The 19,268-nt window shown below is 41.4% G+C and overlaps 1 protein-coding gene across 8 annotated transcripts in view; it reads left to right on the forward strand.

Moving 5' to 3' along the window:
• The window catches only part of CHL1 (cell adhesion molecule L1 like), a 141,661-nt gene extending 134,799 nt beyond the window's left edge, over window positions 1–6,862 (forward strand). For 7 of the 8 annotated variants that reach the window (XM_049826742.1, XM_049826741.1, XM_049826743.1 and 4 more), the window contains one exon: window positions 1,814–6,862. In XM_049826742.1, coding sequence (XP_049682699.1) covers window positions 1,814–2,030 — 217 coding nt within the window. In that variant the 3' untranslated portion in view covers window positions 2,031–6,862. The remainder of the gene's footprint in view (window positions 1–1,813) is intronic. The other variant, XM_049826748.1, reaches the window with a different exon arrangement.
• The last annotated feature ends 12,406 nt before the right edge of the window (window positions 6,863–19,268 follow it).

The raw sequence follows: 19,268 nt of genomic DNA on the forward strand, positions 1-19,268 counted from the left end.
ATATAAAGGTATATCCAGTATACTGAAATCCATCCAGGTTGGGATATAAGTAAATGTTGATGTATCAGTGGTTATTTTTCACTTGTTTTTTTTTTTTTTTTTTTTTGTTTTTTGTGTTTGTTTGTTTGTTTTTTTTTTAATTAGCATTGTATGAATAATGTAAATATATATGATAATTTGAGTTCCTGCTGTAATGTCCATTGAAGTCAATAGAAAGACTTTTATGTCTTCGGTGGGTCTCTGAAACCCAGTCAGGCCCAAATCGTGTAATATGGGGAATGTTCGTTTTGTGGAAGAAAACAAAGAGAAGTTTGAAATACAGTAAGAGATGGCAAAAACCCAACCAGTCTCACTACAGAAGTTTCTGTAGGAGAACCGAAATAACCACTTTGGCTGCTTTGAAATAACTAAAGCTTACAATATTATGTAACTGTGGTATGAAGAAAAATACATTATAAGAACCATGCTGGAAAACTGATGTCACTGGCCTTAAGGGCATAAAATTTCTGTTGAAATCCCTCTTATATATACTACATTATTTGTACTGGAATAGGGTTTTTTTTCTGCATAATTTCATCTTTATTTAATTTTTAATGCTTTCTAATGGGACAAATATTTAGAAAGGTAAGAAAGTCCTGAGGTTAATAACTTTGACCCCCCTCCTTTCCCCCCAAACTCCAAACTTGTCTTTTTTTATAAATAGAAGTGCCATGTGTAGAAAAGTAGCAAATATTTTTACTGTATTGATTATACACATTAATGATTATATGCTGAAGAGGTAAGGTTCAGGTGCATTTCTCTGTCCTTCCCTAGATAATGTTACCAAAGCTTTGACACTGAGTTGGCATCAGCAAGGGCCACAACTGAGTAATTACGTACCTAGTTCAGAGGCCTAATTTGGGGTTTTTTTTGTAATATTTTAATCTATGTTCCCAATCCCCCCACACGTTGTGTTCAGTTAGGAGAAGTCAGACTGCTTTGGTTCTTCTCCTGTGGTGCCATTAGGAGGAATGGCCGGTGGAATTTCCCTTTTTTCCTGAATTTTGGTGGTGGGCCTGTCCTTTTTCACGAAATTGCCATTGAACATAGACTGCATATGAGCAGCTACAGACACTCTGATCCTGCTTTCGTTTTTCCCTGTTCCTCCCCTTCAGCAGAGGGAAACTCTATCAGTTACAGCAAGATAAGATAATAGCAGAACAAAAGAAAAAAAAGGAAAAAAGCCCCTTTGTTAGTCATCTAAAATGAAAGAAATGCTCACAAAACAGTGAGATAAAACTGATGCCTCATTCCACAACTTTACATCAGTTCACCCACCCACCTCGAAAGAAAAATGAACTAAATAGGCCCTGAGTATTGCCCACTGTTTTGTAAAATGAAAATGTCTTTTTCTGTAAGGTGCCGAAGACTCGACAACAGCACCGATCGCTGGAACTGATCCCTCAAATCCTTTCCAGCATTTCCTTTGCTTTCCCTTTCCCTCTCTGTCCATTCTTCTGTCTGTCCAAGGCAAAAAGGGAAAAAAAGCAAAACACACGTGTAGTTTTCATTGATGTTTGCCTTTTTAACCCATTCCGTTGTTGTAATAATCCCCAAATCAGGTATGTGGGGAATTCAGGTCGGTGTGCATGACCCGTTTGAGGTGCACCCGACCGAGCAGGACTCACGGGGTCGGATCATTCTCCACGTACAACCCCCACAGAAACGTTTCCCTCGCTCTTCCCTCCTGCTGCTTGCTTTCACAATAAGAGAGCAGTTTCCATGCTTGTAATTAAAAGCTAGATTTTTGGAAAGGCGTTTCTTTGTTTTGTAGTGACAGCGATGAAAAGCCGCTGAAAGGCAGCCTCCAGTCAATTAACGGGGACATTAAAGCCACTGAAAGTGCTGATAGTCTGGTAGATTATGGAGAAGGGGAGCATGGGATGTTCAATGAAGATGGTTCATTTATTGGAGCTTATTCTGGATCTAAGGAAAAAGGATCAGTGGAAAGCACTGGGAGTTCTACAGCAACTTTTCCTCTCCACGCCTAAAATATGAGCAAGAATGATTCGTGTTTAATTGTGATATTTATCTTGATTAGTACTCCGCAGTTGCCACATGTGATTGGAAGCAGGTTGCCAATTGAGCCAGTCAGGGACCTGACAGCCAGGTAATACAAAAATAAGTCACTGCCACTAAAAGATGATTTTCCATCCTAATTTCTAGGTGTTTTCTTCTAATTAAAACAAAACAAATAATATTTTCCTACACGAAACATCTTACTCGGTCTTACCAAAACAGAATTTCTCAGTGTTACATCTGTATACTTAACTGCTATTGCGTGTGTTTCTTAGGTTTGGAATATGTTTCTCTGTATAGTATTTTTTTTTCCTGTGTGGCTGTTGTCACTTTGTACGTACATTTATATGTAGTATTCCCTCACGTACCGTGGCCTCGGCATTGTAGAGGTTATAACACAACAAGAATATCAAACAAAACCAACAGGTTACTCTGCAAAGTGACACAATACATCCTACTGAGAAAAATGAGAATCTAAAATACTGGAGAAATATATTCTATATATTGTATAATTTTTCATAAAGAAATAAACTCCTTTGCTTATGACACTCTAAAATTATTTTAGTGGTTACAGCTGACTGCAATTACCAATACTTAGAGATGCAACTTTATCCACAGAAAAATTGCTCTTAAAAGACAAAGCTCTGGCCTTGTGGATGAATCTTCTGACCAGTAGCTGGCACTATTTCCTTAAATAAGTTAAGCTGCAGTATCTTTCCTGTGGCAAGGCAAAACAGGGTTCCCATCCACCATCATTAGAAAATATTTTGTTTTCCCGAGTCTCTGCAAGCTGCATTTCTAAGCAAAATGCTTGTTGTCTGTCTCATATCTGTATATTTGTGCGCTAGCATACATTTCATGGAGACGTTGTACATATGATATTAATATTGACACAAGTAAAAATCAGCCTTGTTTTATTTTGAAATGAGACATGTTGCTAGCATGAGTCTGTATAGCTGTGTAGGAATAAATAGAATTGCTTCTCAATATGAGTTTGGACCAGCAAAACTAGTTTTCAGAAGGAGTTGTGTGTATACCAGTCATATACATCTTCCTAGTATCGCATAAAATAGACCTACCTGACTTTCAAGAGATCATTTTTTTTCAAGCTATTCATTGTTAAATAAACAAAAGCAAAAGCAAAGAGAAAATATTATGGTATAGTTTCTTTTATATTTTCTTTACTGAATGCTGGTTTAAATCTGGTCCTTTTCTTTGCCTCTCCAACACTAACTCAGCAAAGCTGTGCAGCACATTTTTTTGGTCTTTTTGTATTGGAATCTTCTGAATTTCTTTAAAAGCATTTGTATTTTTGAATATGCTTATTTGAGTGGAGTATCAATATGGCTTCATTTCTTCTTGCGCTTACAAATGACTGTCACTTCAATTATAATAGTTTTTAAATAGTTACTGCAGGAGGAATAGATCCTAAAAGCCATTTTGCATCATGATAGTAATTAGGCAAATATCCCCGATGGCTCCTTCACGGTCTCCATTACTTCAATGGAAGAAAGAGAGGAAGCGAGAATTACTCACACGGTTATGAGTTTCCAGGAAGGGCTACAATTAAGACCCGTTAGGTGCCCACAGAAATGCAGGTTGTTACCAGTAGAAAGGCCACGGTTCGTACACAGCTCCCCATACGCCGGGGCTTCTCCCCCACGCTCATCGATTTTGGAAAGCAGTAAGTGGCCTTTGGTGCTCGATGGTTCTGCATATCTGTTCCTCTATTTTTATATTTTTTTTTTATTGTAGCTTGTAAGGGCCTTTCATATAGCTTCTGTTTGGGAAAAGCAAACCCCAAACAGCCAGCCTGAAACCCCCAGTGATGCCGTGTGTATGAGTATAAAAAGATGAGGCCAAAATCACCCCACTCCACGTCAGTGACCCAAGACATTAACTTTTATTATTTATAAAGTTTTATTTTCTGCATTTCTCTCAATCCAAGTGCTGAAAAAAGTCCAAAGTCTTTTTTTATTTTGGAAGAAAAATCTTGCATCGTTGTAGAAAAGTGAAAATTGGCATCTCGTCAACAGAGACATTTCCCACCAGAATCTTTATCTGCTGACTCTCGTCTGCTGCAGCCCAAACCCGAGAAAGTCTAAGAACCGATTAGGCTCGTGACAACCTTTGTTGCAAGCTTCGGGCTGGTTTTAACGTATGCCCTTTAGGAATCATCCTCACCAGCGCAAGATCAAGGGGCTTTGAAATAGGAAGAAAATTAGGGCTGTACCTGCAGAGCTCTCCCAGCCGCAGGGTCACTAACCGGGGCAGAGCTTTGGGCAGACGCGCGTGGGGGAGGCTGGATGCGACCCATCCACGGACGCGGGTGTCCGTTTTCTTGTACTTTGCGTGCCCGGGGATCAGCTAGGCTCCTTGTCCCGGAAAACGCTGATGTTAAACAGACACAAATTTCCAATCGTATTAGTGAGTGTCAAATTATCGAATAATGAATATAAATCCCCTGTACTATCAATTGTTCTGTTGCTGCTAAGGGATGTTTATGACATTTCTGTGATGTGCTACTCATCTGTGCCAGTATGAGTGCTTTTTCTATTAAAATTTTAATTCAGAGCCTTAAATCTTAATGTTGGTGTTTCATGATGCCTTAGGGCCTAAAAATCGTACAGTGACAAAAAGATGTGCAATGGAATTTGTAGAGTGTGCACTGACTTTTGAGGAATATGCTCAATGAATATTAAACAAATGGCTAAAACTCCTGGGGAATCTCACTCACCTGAGCTTTTTTCTCTTTCCCAATAATTTCTTTTCCTTTTTTTTCTTCCCATTGGGGTTTTATTTTCTATTGCAAGGGTACCACTCATACTGTGTACCTTGGAAAGTGCAGGACACTAATGGTTTTTTAGAGATTTGCTTTCAAAAGTAAACTGACAGAGCAAGCTTAGAGTTTTGCAAGCAGTTTTTTGTCACTGCCAGGAGATGGGCTGCTTTTTTTTCTTGGGCAGTCTGTTACAGGTGAGAGGAAGTGGAGCCATGTATGCTGAATAAAAAGTATCGCCAACTGTACCACAGGTCTGAAATAGTACATTAAATCCAATAAATTTTTTTAAAGCTCTGGCCAAGAGTGTTTATTAAAATCAGTTGATGGAAATCTGTGGAGATTTCATTAATTAATACCTAGCAGGGAATTTCAGACTGCCTGCTGGGAGAAGGGAGTCAGGGACAGCCAGTCGTACGAGCGTGCAAGCCATGCCAGAGAGGGAATTATTAATTACCCAGCACCATGGTTCTTAGTGTGGTTACATTTGGTTATGGTACGCCATTACATTTTGCTGGCAGTACAAGTGTGAGAGGGGAAATGGCACTTTCAGATTTGATATCTTAGTCAACCCGGGATGCAGTTTCATCCAGCAAGGAGGAGGCATTTCCCTGGCCCCCGGAATCCTGGCTTGTGGATTTAAGTAGCTGCCTCTGGAACAAAGGACGGATGGATGTTTCTCAAAAAGTCATGCAGTTTTCGCTGTGCATAAGATTAAGCAAATAAAATCAGCTCTTCCTAACTATATGGGAAGCCCCGCTGTGTGTTAGCTCCCATGCAAGTGAGCCGTTTGCATTCACGGCGCAGTGTACCATTGATTTGGTGTAGATTGTAACCTCAGACCTAAGTTTTTATTTAAAAAAAAAAAAAAAAAAAATTAAAAAAATGTAATTGCACAATCAAGACCTTGTAGGAATGTCTCCAGCTTCAGTCTCTGGCAAAATTTGGGGGCCCAGTCTCAAGAAATCCTCACTTGTGCTTGACTCTGCTCTTCAGCAAGGATAACGGTACAGGACCGGCTATCGAAGCCCTTCTGGGGCTGGATCTTTAGGAAGAGCAGAATTAGGAACTAAATCAGAAAATGACTTTCCCCTCTGGATAAAAATGTGTGTATGCATAATAAATTTTAAAAAACGTTCTTTGTAACTTACATTTTAAATGGATCTGATCAGCATATCATTTAATGTTTTATGATATTTGTTCTGTTCTGTTCTTATTACACAAATTTTAATGAGTAGCTCTTTTGTCTGATAACTACTTCCATTGACTGAATGGGTCAGATCCCATGCATGAGAGGTTTTAATAAAAGTTTTCAGGCTGATCTTATTTTTGAGATGAAAACAAATACTAGCACAATCTTTCTATATAAAAAGGTGGGGTTTTCTAGCAGTAATTCCGTATGCAGTTTTGTAAAGTAAAGTTACAATAACATTCACTGACCCTGTGTGCTTCTGAAAGGAAATCTCATTATAATTTTTTATAGTCTTTTTTTCTGCAAATGAGTGGTAAATTTAGATTATTTTATGTACCTGTAAGGACGGATATAAAGCAAGGAAATTCTTTGTGGCAAAAGAATTTCCTTTGTTTGACGATGGATCAAGCCCTCAGCTGCATCTCTGTTAATGTTTAGTATTTCAAAATAAGATGTATAAACCGTGTTGGAGTACCAGTACATGTTTACATTGCAGTTCCGTATCTTTCATGTAAAATCTCAAGTGATCTGCACTGATTTGTTTGGTTTTCGGGCAGGAACCAGTAGGTGGGTTTGAGCCAAAGCATATTGTCTGTTTTGTTTTTTGTTATTATTACTTTAAACAATATACTTTGTAATTTCATGAGAAAAGATCAAAGCAAATGTGGTGTCACTGTTCCAATGTTACTTTTTGAGCTAAATGTTAGTGTGGATTTATTAAAGTTTAGAGAAACGTGTTGTACTGTAGTTGCTGTTTGTATCATGCATATGTGCACGTATGGTTTTAAAAGATATTTTCATTTTACATGAAATACAACTTTGCTAATAAAAGTTTGACTTGATGTAATCTTCAAAAGCCTTAGCTGTAATCAGCAAGTTTCTCTTTTGTTTTGGTCTGTTTGGTTTTGCTTTTTTTTTTTTCTTTTTTTTTTTTTTTCTCCTGATACCATTTCTTTGCTGGGAATCTCTTTTAGCTGCCATTCATAGCCCTCTCTAGCTTGTGGTCTACAGTGGGTTTTCTTGGCCCCACACCAAGGTCGAGCTGCCCTTGGCTTTGGCTGGGACTCCTGGACACCGCGGACAACCAACTATCTAGAGCTGATCTACGGCAAAGCAGGGATCAACCTGAATGACAAACACCCTGAATTCAAATACCTCATTTATTTCATGGTATGATCATCTCCTGGATCAAACTATCATCTTATATACATTAGCATCTCTAACATGCTTTATATACTCTCTGTCGGATAACTTCACATAACCATGGCATGTGAAATATCTGCAAAAATAACATTATCCAGTATTAAAATACACTTAGCCATGAAATGGAATAAAAAAGCTCAACATACCAGGCATGAATGGAGGTGAAAAGAGCAGATCCAGTTATAGGTGGTAGAATACAGCTATGAAGATTAGCAGGGTGAATTTCTACTCTTCTTCATTAAAGATCACCAGAATAATGGTGATTTTATAAATATCCAGGCACCTGGAAACCCAGTAATACTCATTCTTTTCTTATTATCCCTTAGGGAAAACTCCACTTACGCTAAAAGTCTGAAATCTATATGTATTCATTATACAGAAATATAACAAATGTTCTTTGTTTGCTAAGGAAAATAGGAAAAGAGCAAAGTACCTTAGTTCTTTTGTTACTGAGTATTAAAATGGTCATCCTGTCTTCCCCCCCCACGCCCTCTAATATTCAGTGTTACATGATTTTGTTCTTTATTTCTACTCTGCCTGTCCATGGAGAGAGGTTAAGCGGCAGGACCCGCACGATGCACACAGGTACACCCATCTGATACCTGAAACAGCAAAACTACCACCACCGAGGACTCGTTAAAAATCAGCAGACAAATCCATGGCAGCTGATATTGCTGGGAAAAAAAAAAAGATTTTTTTTTTTTTTTTTTTTTAAAAGGGTATTTAACAGAAATTTGAAAGATCTAAGCAGCGCTCAAGTGTGAGACAAATTGCTCACACAGAGAATAATCCTTGGCTTCCAACCCTGGTGCGGTCTCTGTGCTATTGTAGGAGTGTTTCACTCAGTGAAGGAAATGCTTTTGTACATTCTTTTTTTCTCATGGCTTTAGCTTCTTCACTTTAGCAGGAAGGTATCAGGACTTTTTTAATGCATTCTTCACCTGCAAAAAACTCCTGGGTACATTCAGTGCAAATGCAGAAAGAAGTAGGACTGTGCTAACTAGCATTCACCTTTCAGGAAGGCATCAAGGGCATCCCAAGTTTTTTTTATTATTCTTCATATTCTGGAATAATAAGATTTACACTTTTCTCAATAATGTAATGGAGAGGAAAAAGTCTTACAATCATGTGCTTCACTGGAGTGAGAATAAAAGGTGCTGCTGCCACCGTCAGGTGCATGGGAGGCAGATCCCAGCTCACCGCATCCCACCAGCTCTGCTGACACCCAGCTGACAAATCCCTGAGCACGAGTTTAAGGAGAAAGTATGCGACCAATATACCTTTATTTGATATTTTGCTTTTAATACCAAGTTGGCATTATTGGCACTATTTTGGGGGCAGAGCATTATTTCTAATGTTCAAACATTTCATTCTGTTCTTCAGTATTACAACGAAATGTCACGGCTTTTGGACTTTTACCACCTGTTAATAAGCTTGAAATGCAGAGAAGTCAGTCAGTCACCCGGTGGGAAATACCAGCAGTCTCACTTGTTGGAAATGCGTAAGCTCTGCAGATTTATAAGCCTTATTTTAGCAAGACCTGTGCGTTGGTTTTGCCATGCTGGAGGCCCTGGTGGCCTCACTGAGGCCACATCCCTCTTTGATGTGGCCGAACCTGCCGAGCTGAGCTGTCCCACTCTGTCGCTGCCTGGAGATCTGAGTATTTCTGGGAAAAAAGGCTCTGCCCCGGTGCCTGGCCACACAGTGCCCAGCTGGCAATACCTGCTGCGCTGCTTCCTTTTGCAGAGCATCTCTGTAAGCACAGGAGGTGTCCCTGCCTGGCTGCAGGACAATTTGCAATTAAAAAAAAAAAATAAATAAATAAAATATTGCCTGTAGAGTTTGTACTCCTATGCTGCATATCCAAGCTCAGGCTGGGGGTTGCAGCACCGTCCTCCCCGTTTGCTTGGGACATCAGGGCAGGAATATGTCAAAACAGAATACATGCAGCCATGTGCTTTGTTTGGGTTTTTGGTTGGTTTTTTTTCCTTTGACAGCCCAGTCTTGATTTGGATTTCCACAGCTTTGTGTTGGAATGCTTCTTCAGCATGTTTACGGTATTCTCGCTGCAGCCAGCAGCACTTGGCCAGAATAAGAACTGGCTCATTCTCAATTGCTCTTCCTGAAGGAAATGACATACAGGTGGTACTTCTTTACTAATTACCCTGTTAACGAATCAGTAGCCTTTCCTTCCTTCCAATCTGGGACGTAGTTCTCTTTATGACTGAGAAGTGTTTTCGTCACCTCTTGATGGATGAGCGAGCGTTGCAGCGGTGTTACGGCCCGTCGTGTGGGACAGGAGCGGGAGGTGGGGCTGGGGATGGAGCTGCAGAAAAGCCCCACGGCTGTGGGGGGGTGACCCGGACACCCAGGTGAGAGCACACCAGTACTGGGAAAATGGGTTTGTTCCTGCTTTTTACCTGGAAGAGCAAGGTGGGAAGGTCAGGAGACCTCGCTGGGGAGATTTACAGGGCTGTGACCCCTACCAAAGGCATTTTCCCACGCTACGTGCTGTGGGGTTTTCCCCCTTCTCCTGGCTGGGTGATGCTGCTGATCCGTGTTTCTTCTGAAACAGGTTTGTTGTTATCCCTGAAGTAGCAGGGCTGCCTCTCCTGCACAAACTTTGTGGGTTTTTTTTGTCTTCCTCCTGACTTTCTATCGGGATCTGTCTATATTGATCGCTTAACTCCCCGGTCCCTGGGCTTGGAAAACTTCCAGCCTGTTTGCATTGGTGCTATATTGGAGCTTCTTCCTCGCCATGTGTTCTTCTCGCTGCCTGTAACCTCCCTTGTCTCTTCAAGGTGGAAAATGTGCTCCACTTACAGCTGCACCTGGGATTTTGAAACTGCCGTGGGCCAAGATGTCTGAACTGTTTCAGACTTTTATTTTAGTGTTTGCGGGGTTTTTCCATCTTTTTAAAGTTTAAAAAAAGTTTAAAACATTTTTTTAAGCTTAAAAAAATTTAAAAAAAAATGAGATTAACCTACAGGTTTTAAGCCTCCATGTAATAAATACTTATTTCTGGGAGGGAAGAGGAGAGACTCAAAGGGGAGCATGACCAGGGCGCAGGAGCCCGGGGAGCTCTTGGTCGGGTACCCGGCCCTCACTGGAAAGCAGAGGGCTGAAAACACAACAATTTGGCCAAACTGGTTTCAGCTTGCCCCTCTGGGGATGTAAAGAAGATCTGTACAGGTGTTGAGGGCCTCACCAGTGTGTTACTGGTGTGGACACCTGCCTGAGCCCAGTCCTGGTGCAGGATTCCAGCCGGGAATGACTCGCGTCACTTCTGCCACACTGCGTGTCTGCAGGTGGTTGGACACGTGGTAATTGAGATTACCTATATTTTGAAGCGAGTTCCTTTAATGATTGCTTATTAAATAATTAAAAGCACAAAACCAGTTTCTAATACAAATAAGCTTACCATGTAAGAGGGTTGTTATCCTTTACGACTTCAGTCGGTCATTGTTCTGAGCATTTATTTTCCTCTAAGAGGCAATTTACACAAAACATGCATACAAAAAAAGTACTGGGCTATTTAGACTGACAGTGGAGTAGCAACTTCCAATAGAGCAGGAGTTCTGGTTAATTATTTATAATTTAAAAAAAGAGTACATTTGTCCAAACTCAGCATGAAACCAAGAGGCTACTAAGTAAATAAATTTACATAAAGTGCAGTGAAATCAGATCACTTGACACACTAATTCATCCAATGTAAAAAAACTTAAAAGAAAAAAAAAAAGAAGTTCTTGAGGCAAAAATAATTGTTGCAAAGAGTAGTGTCAGCAAAGGGATCTGAAAGTGGCAACGACAAGCAGAGGGGGAGAGTGATTTTGGAACACAGGTCTTGAAGCGCATTGCAAGATAGAGGGGGGAAGCATCACGGAAGATATTAAAGCCACTTGTTTTCATTGTTTCTTCGTCAGGAGTAATTTAAGTGATTTTTGTTTTCAATCTGTGGGGGAGGAAATTATTTACTGAAAATGTTTGTTTTGTTTCATTTCCCATAACTGTCACTTGTTGAGGATTTTAATTTTTCTTGATATGTTTGCTGAAAAATTTTTGCTGAAAAATTTTTACTGAAAAAACCCCCTGACCAAAACCTGTTTACTTTTTGTTTAATTGCATTTTTTAATGATTCCAAGTGTGCAGATTATCTAATTCTTAGTGGCATCATGGTTGCTGTTACAATGCCTCTTAGCTACCGTGTTTTACCCATTTTTCTGGCTTTTTCTGCATGCAGTTAGTGCTGAGCTCTGCTAGGCTGAGCAGTACTGCCGCTCTCCTGCGCAGGGATTCATTCTCCCAGGGCAGCAGGAGCGCCGTGGGTTTACCCGATTCTGACTTTTCTGAACCTCCCTGGACTTCAGATTTGTGAATAACAGCGAGATCTTAACTGTTCTGTTTTCAGATTGTTTCAATAGGGAAAAATATAATACAGTCCACCTCAAGGAAGAAAGGACATCAAGCACCATGCGTGACTTACTGAGAATTTTAGATTTCAGATTATTTTTTCAATTTTATTTTTAAAGAAATGGTTCCAGCAAAACCCAACTCACCAACCTTGTGGAGCTTTGAAAGTGTGCACCCATGAACCGAAAGGTTCATAAAGCCCCGGGGAATGGAAGAAGAGCACGCTAATTCTTTAAATATGCAGGATTGTGACTCTGTAGCTGACTCTGACTTTCAAAATTGAGAGTTTAAATGTCTGTGTGAGAAGCCCCTATTTTGACTAATTTTCACAAACCTCATAAAAATATGCATTTCTCAGTCCTATTATTTATGAGTTTAAATTTGTCTACATCTATCCTTGCCGAATGTTCTGAACATTAAAATTTTCTCACATCTGCAATTTAAGTTTCCAGCTAAGGAATGGAAACTTTAAACTCAACTGGCTCGTTTCATCAGCCTGTTATCAGCGCCCATTGTATTTTCAGGTTTCTGTCAGTTTGACAAGACATAGCTGAATCCGTTTCTTCTTATAATCAAGATAATAACTACTAAAAATTGATGGATTTTGCTGCAGTTGAAAATGCAGACTAATTCTTGCCATAATTATCAAGTCTTTAAATGGTAATTGCACACTGTTACCATCTATCTGCTGTCAAATTTATTTCAGTAATTGACCTCCTAGTCCAGGAATTAGAGACAGCCTTTGATTATTGGTTCAATTAGTCTTAAAGCATCATGTCTCTCTTTTTTTCTTCTTCTTTTTTTTAAGGTATTTTAGTTATCCAGCCAGTCAAAGAAAGTACCAAGAATGTTGCTAAATATTTCCCTTTATGGCTTTCTATCAGTACTAGCTGTACCTCGTTTTAACTGGTATATGTATAGATAAATTGATGAGGTTTATTTATGAGAAAGTATTGACTGGCTTTGTGCTTTTTCTTCAACCTTTAGTGACATTTTTCTTGGGCAAGGAAATGGGCTTTACTGCAGTGGCGTAGCCTATAGCTATTTTCTGACAAAAGACAGCACTTTGGCTACTTTGGAGCAGTGTGGGTGGGCTGCTCTGTCCCCAGCCCAGCTGCTCCCATCGAGGCTGGGGCACCGCTCCAAGCAGGATTTTGGTTTCCTTCCAGGGGGAAAAAAAAACAACCAACCAACCAAAACAAAACAAAAACCCCAACCCCCTCCAACAAACCCCAAACAAACAAGGAGTCGGGTATAAGTCCCATAGACCCTGTTGTATGCACTTTCAAATATGGGAAAGGAAGAGAGAAGAATATACATTTTCTGGGATTGTTATTGTAAGAGAGTCTTTCCACACAAAATGGCCAGGGCTTGGCTTTGGAGAATGGAAGAAAAGAAATATTGTGTTCTTGACATCCACAGCCATGTGGAGATGGAGAAACGTGTGCAGCTTTATTTGTTTCTCACTTTGTGTGAAACAAGAGCAGTGCCAGGGATATAAGCAACAGTTTCTGGTCTGATTTTAGTCATGTAAATGAAAGAAAATGCATGGCAACAGGGGACAAAAATAAGTGGATTTTGTTCTCTCTTGTAATTTATTAACTATTTAGATGCCTTTTTTTATTCCCCCCCCCCCCCCCCCTCCCCTTTATAAAAAGGACATAAAGTCCTTTGACTCCCTGACCAGGGACTATGCTATTTTCTGTGGCAGTGTTTATTTTGTAGCTGGGAGATGAGGAGGGAGAAGAATATGGAGAATAAAACTCACATCCAGGTGAAGTGCCTATGCAAACATGATGGAAGTCCAGCTTGGACTTTCTAGCCAAATTAATCACTGACTTTGTTTTAAGTTGGATGTGTAAAGGTGGATTTTAGACAAAGCTATGCCTGATAAGCAGGTGAAAGGGCAAAGAGATCCGAGGTGGAATTAAATCTGTATTGGACATGATCTTGTCATGGAGGGAGGGAAAAAACCCCTCTAGTGGTCTTAAACCTGCCCTTCCCTCCCTTCCCCAAACTCCTTTTCCCCACGTTTGCACAGTTTCCCCCCCTCCCCTCCTTGCACATTTTTGCCATGGAAATCAAGCATATTCCATAAGGGGTTTGGGGGGATATTTTTCTGCTGTTGTTGCATGTACACAAATGAATGTTCATGCAGCAATGGAAGAAAATGAATGAAATAAAACAGAAACCTGTTTTCTCGTTTCTACCCCGAGATGAACAGTAAGCAGTAAAATAAAACAAAAAGCCTTCCCCTGTATGTAACAGATATGTGGTCTAGACTTTTTAATTATTTCTTTACAATGATATTTTATTCAGTTCTACCTTAATTTTAATCATCGTTGTGAGGCATCACTAAGATACATTTTACAATCCTCATCCCTCCAGGCTGGTAATGAGAGCAGTGTAGCACAGCTATCTTTCATGCAGCCATCTTCTGCAGACCCAAACATCTGCTGGTGATGCAGACAAAAGTCACGCTTGGCTTTTTAATTCCGGATGATCACCATTTGATAACTCTTTTCATAAAAGCAAACGATTGCTAAATATAAACAAATGCAGTCTGGAATTTCATATTCCGCAGTATTCACCTGGCGTTTCCGCTCCCTGCTATTATCCCCAAATCCCTTCTGTTCTTTGCCAGTCGGAGCAGAAAAGCAAGTGTTGCTGTGGTTACACCGGGGAAATAGGCAGATGCTGCAACATGCATGATGACTCTTCCAGGAAATGCTTCAAGATAATTACAAGTAGCGATTGTGCCAGGGATATTGCTTGTTCCTGTGTCTCTTCAGATAATAACTTTTATAACCTCCTTGGCTGTGTCCTCTGGAAGGATTTGAGGACATAGTGATTGTAAGAAATCACCTGAGATTATTATTTCCCTGTGTCTTCTCCCTCCTGGACTGAATGACAGCCTTCCCTGCACCTCAGTAACGTGCGCTCTAACTCTCTCGCCTCCAGTTCTTGAGGTTTAACTGTATTTCAGCATCCGTTTTTTATTCTTGAAACTTTTGCTGCTCGAGGATTTAAGAACTTCAGAACAGCTAAAGCACCCGAGCCCAGTGCTTAGCTGCTGCCTAACCTGCAAGTGCTTGACATCCGTGGGTATATAGGTACAGCTGTATTTAATTTTAACACAGCTACAGCTGTATTTTAACACAGCTACAGCTGTATTTTAACACTAAACTTTACCATCTCCCTGTAGCTCCTTTCCTGGGCGTGCGTACCCCAAAGCTCTCGCTCGTAACGCCGCAAAGCATCTCGTGTTTGAGCTGGGGGAAGGATTCCCAGCGGATTTTGCCTGTCTTTTCGTGGCTGTACTTCTGCAGGTATGACCAGGGCAGACCTCGCTGGGTGCTGAGGCAGGTGGATGTTGGTCTATATTCTCCTCCAGCATACCTCTACTGGTGGGACTGGGCCTCCAGTAGGGTAACCTGGGAGCGAGGACCCTGTGGCAGGAGGTGCGATGTGGAGACCTGACCCACCTGAGGCTGGAGGATCCCTTTTGGAATGGGGGCTCCAGCCAGTGAAGGTAGGCAGCAAGAACGGGGTGCTCTAAATAAATCAATCCCGTAGCAAAAACCCATCCTTCAGTCTTATTTCAGCATTAGTTGCCACTCTTGCCTGGAGGTAAAATGCAAAAGCTCCAGAAAGGCACAAGATTTAAGACACTTCAAAGGCATCTTGAGCTTCGGTGTCCCCTGTTTGCTGGGACCTGGGTCCTACCAAGGCTGTGAAGGGATGTGCCTGGATCTCTCCCGATATGTTTGTAAGGAGTCTGAGCGTTGTACCTAAGCTTGAGAAAACAGTGGTGGAAGCAGTCCAAGTTATCTCTGAGAACTGGCCTTCAGTCAATGCACTTATTACATTATTAAAAAAAGCATAAACAGTCAGGGAATTCAGAATTTCCCCTCTCTGTAACTTAGCCATGGCATCAGAGTTGCCAAATATATATAATTTCTGCGCCCCACCCCCCCCCCCCCCCAAAAAAAAAAAAAAAAAAACCCAACAAGCTTAGCTGCTTCCCTGAGAGTATTCATTTTCACCACATCAGGAACTTATTAATTCTTGATGAGAATTCAAGCATTAATCAATTCTTGATTGAATTCTCCCCAGAGGGAAAGGGGAGAAACTGGGCCAGATTTGCCTTTTGGCTGCTTGGAGTTCTGTCTCCGACTTAACACACATGGCAACAGTGGTATAATCGCTCTGCTCGGCTTCAACTCCGTATCAAATGCATCTTCACAGCCAGTGTAGGACTCTGAAGACGATCTCCCTGCTACAGGTACTGTCTGACGAGAAGAAAGTGGCCAGAGCCCCCGCAGTGCTTTACCTTTGCGGTCCTCCTGCGGCAGCCGCAGCAGGTAGCGGTGAGAACAGCCTGAGGGTTGCTCTGATGGGGGTCAGGCACGCACAGAGGAAAAAAAAAAAAAAAAAATTATATTTATAGCATCCTTCAGCTGGGTTTTGTCTGTTGCGGCCATACCTTGGGGTCTGGCTGGCAGGTGAGGATGCAGCAGGACTGAGCGCTGGGGATCGAAGTCGTGTCTGGAGTGGAAGAGCCTCAGTCTTCTGCTGGTCTCAAGTCCCGGTCGGTTTAGATGCGAGGAGGTCAGGTTTCTGTAGTGGGGTCTGAAATCAGGCCCTCGCGTGCTCTTAAGAAGTTTTTATGCTGAAGCTGTTTTGTTTCTGGTGCAAATCTTACGAGACAAATCAAGTCTGATTTTTTTAAACTGAGATTTCCTCGTGGTTTCGTTTAGTCATGGTATACTGAGGAATTTACATTTAGATTTATACAGTTGACCCACTTCCTTGTAACTGTATTTTGCAGAAGAAGGAAGTTTCCCTCTGAGATTTTTAGAAGTGTTTAGATGAATTTTACTTGACAGCTCTATGTCATTTATTTTATGGCTCCCTTGCAATGAATTAGAAATAATTTACCATTGTGCTAAAGATTTGCCCTGTTTTCATAGGGAGCCAAACTTCCTTTATTATTTTTTTACTTCTCGTGAAAAGTAAAATGTGATGATTTCAACTCCAAGGTGAATTAGACATGGCACAAATTCTAAAGGGATGCCTACATTATATTTAATTTGAGTTGTGCTTTCATTGTCAGCTTGTCTATCTCTCAAGTCAAGAGAATGGATTATTATTTTTTTTCCCAGTAAGCTAACTACTGTTTCTTCCGAAAAGATTTTTTTTTTCTCTCTTCACCCACCCCCAAAGATAGAAGTCCAATCAGACTGCATTCATAATCAATACGTTTCTAATTCTTGTGTACATTTCTTTTTACTAAACTATCATAGTCAGAACGTGGCATGACACATCACGCAGAAGTTTTGTACGGATGACGTTACATGTATTTCCCTGACAAAGTGAATGTTTCGGTACAAACTCTTACTAGAGGAGAATGGCAGATGAGATGGGAACATCAATTTTCTTTCTACGTGACTTCTTGTCCCCAGCATACCTCTCTATCTACAGGTAGAGCTGGTGTTGGTAGGGTCACTAGAGTTGATAGCCATAGCTGGTGGTTTTTTGCAGTTACTACCTACTTCACCTGTACATAAACCTGTTTTTCTTTTGTAATCTTTTCCTTTACAAAGTGCTTTGAAACCTACAGATAAAAGTGATTTATAAGAACCGCTGCTGCTATTATTTTTCTCCCTTGTTCCAGAAGAAAAACCCAACCACAGAATTTTATGAAAAATATGTCAAAACAACCGAAAAAAATTGAGTTCCCATTAATTGCAAGAGAACCAGTTGTTGAAGTCCCTGTTGGTGTCTGCACCGGAGCCGTCCGGTGGCACGGCGAACGCAAACTGATTTCTGAGCGCAGGCTCTGAGGATGGACACGTGATGCTCAGCCCCGGCGGCTTGTTCCTTCCTCTTTCCTTCATGCTCGTGCAGTTGAAAATTGTGTTTCATTTTCAGTCCTGCCAACCCTTCAAAGGCAACCTCCGCCGCTTTGAAGCGATTGCGGCTGGAAGCGGTAACCTCACCTGCATTAATGTAACCCCACTTTGAGCACTAACTGGAGGGAGTGAGGGCTGTAGGAACCCTCCTGCCCGACCGAAAGAAAAAGCAATTTCAGAAGGGAATCGGAGCCTGGAACAAGGAGAAAGCATTTGGGCATTTCCTCTGGGCTTGGGCAGAGAGCTGAGCTAACCTAAATGAGAGCTACTGAGAAGAGGGGTGGTTTTTAAGCTGCTTTATTCAGATTTTCAGGTTTCTGAGTTGCAATGGAATCGTGGACCTGGCTGTCCTGGGAAAAGCACACGGGAACGGGGTGAGCTTTACCCTCGGTGCTGGAGCGCGGGTGCCGGAGGAGCGGGCTCTCGGTGGCATGGGGAGGAGCAGCCGCTCACGGGTCAATCCCCTCTGTTTTGGGTTTAAAGTAGCAGCATGTTTTGCTGTTCGTTGCTTTGGAGACCACTGCAGTGCCTTTGCAGGGCTGGGGCATCGCCAGCAGTGCCTGTCTCACCAGCTTCAGGTACCCACCGTGGTGAAGATGATGATGGTCTCTGCTGAGGGCAATGGCATTGCAGCCTCTGGTTTCACCTGTGAATGGCTCTAGGGGATTTGAATGGGTAAAAGAAGAGAAATGTCCAAATTCTCTTCTGAAAGACCCTTCATGCTCTAAGCGCGAAGGGAAATACCCTGGCAGTGATAGCAGTCAGCGGGATTTGGGTTTTATGGATTGTTGTCCTCCTCTGGAAGGAGAAGACCTCTATTTCAGCCAGCCTCAGCTGGGACGGTGGGAATAGCTGAGCAGGAAGGGTAGAAAACAGCTTAAGAAAAAGAAAAAGGTCAGTAGGGGACTGAGGGAGCACTTAAAATGAAGATGTCAGCAATGAAATGGTCACTTATAACCATGTAAATTTAATTAAACTGATATTGCTTGCAGGAAATAGGGAGTATTGAATATAACAATTAGTGGCTCTTTCTGCTCTTTTGGATAGAAGCAAGTAGGCAGAAGGCACAGGGAAATGGCACTTAGACCAGAGTGCATTACCCTCGTCAGTCACAGGCAATTAATAGAAATGAGCGATCGGTGTTCCAGTTCAATTTCCTAATAGCTAAAATACAAGATGGGGCACTTGGTCATGTCTGCTAGGAAAACAAATCCCACAGGATTTTTTTTCGCTCTCTGTTTTGCAATGTGCACTTGCAGGGTAGAAGGGAGGTGGGCTTATGGGAGGAGCAGGAGAACTGCGGCATCGCTGGGTCCTTTCCTCTGAGAAGGTCTCGAGCGGCTGGTATGAGATTGCCCTTGGCGTTGCTCAAAAACTGTGGTTGACATTTCCCTAACTCAGGATGCATTGCATCCAACGGAAGGGAGCTCTATATTAGATCCTATCTCCACAGCAAGAGAGTAATTGATCACTGAATGAAATGTTAGTGGTTGCTTGGTGCAGGGAAGCATGGCTTGATTATGTCTAGTATGTGCTAATGGGGGGAAAAAAAAAAGTCTCAATAATTTATTTACTCCTCTCCAAAAGATCCAATTTCACAAAGATGAAAACAATAAAACTCTCCTAATTCTGCCCCCACCTCCCCGCCCTTAGCAAAATACTCTATAACAAATGGTGAGTGGGGCCATTAGGAGCGTATAGCAGAGAATAT

Source organism: Accipiter gentilis, chromosome 23 (genome assembly GCF_929443795.1).
Source record: "Accipiter gentilis chromosome 23, bAccGen1.1, whole genome shotgun sequence".
NCBI classification, from domain to species: Eukaryota; Metazoa; Chordata; class Aves; order Accipitriformes; family Accipitridae; genus Astur; species Astur gentilis.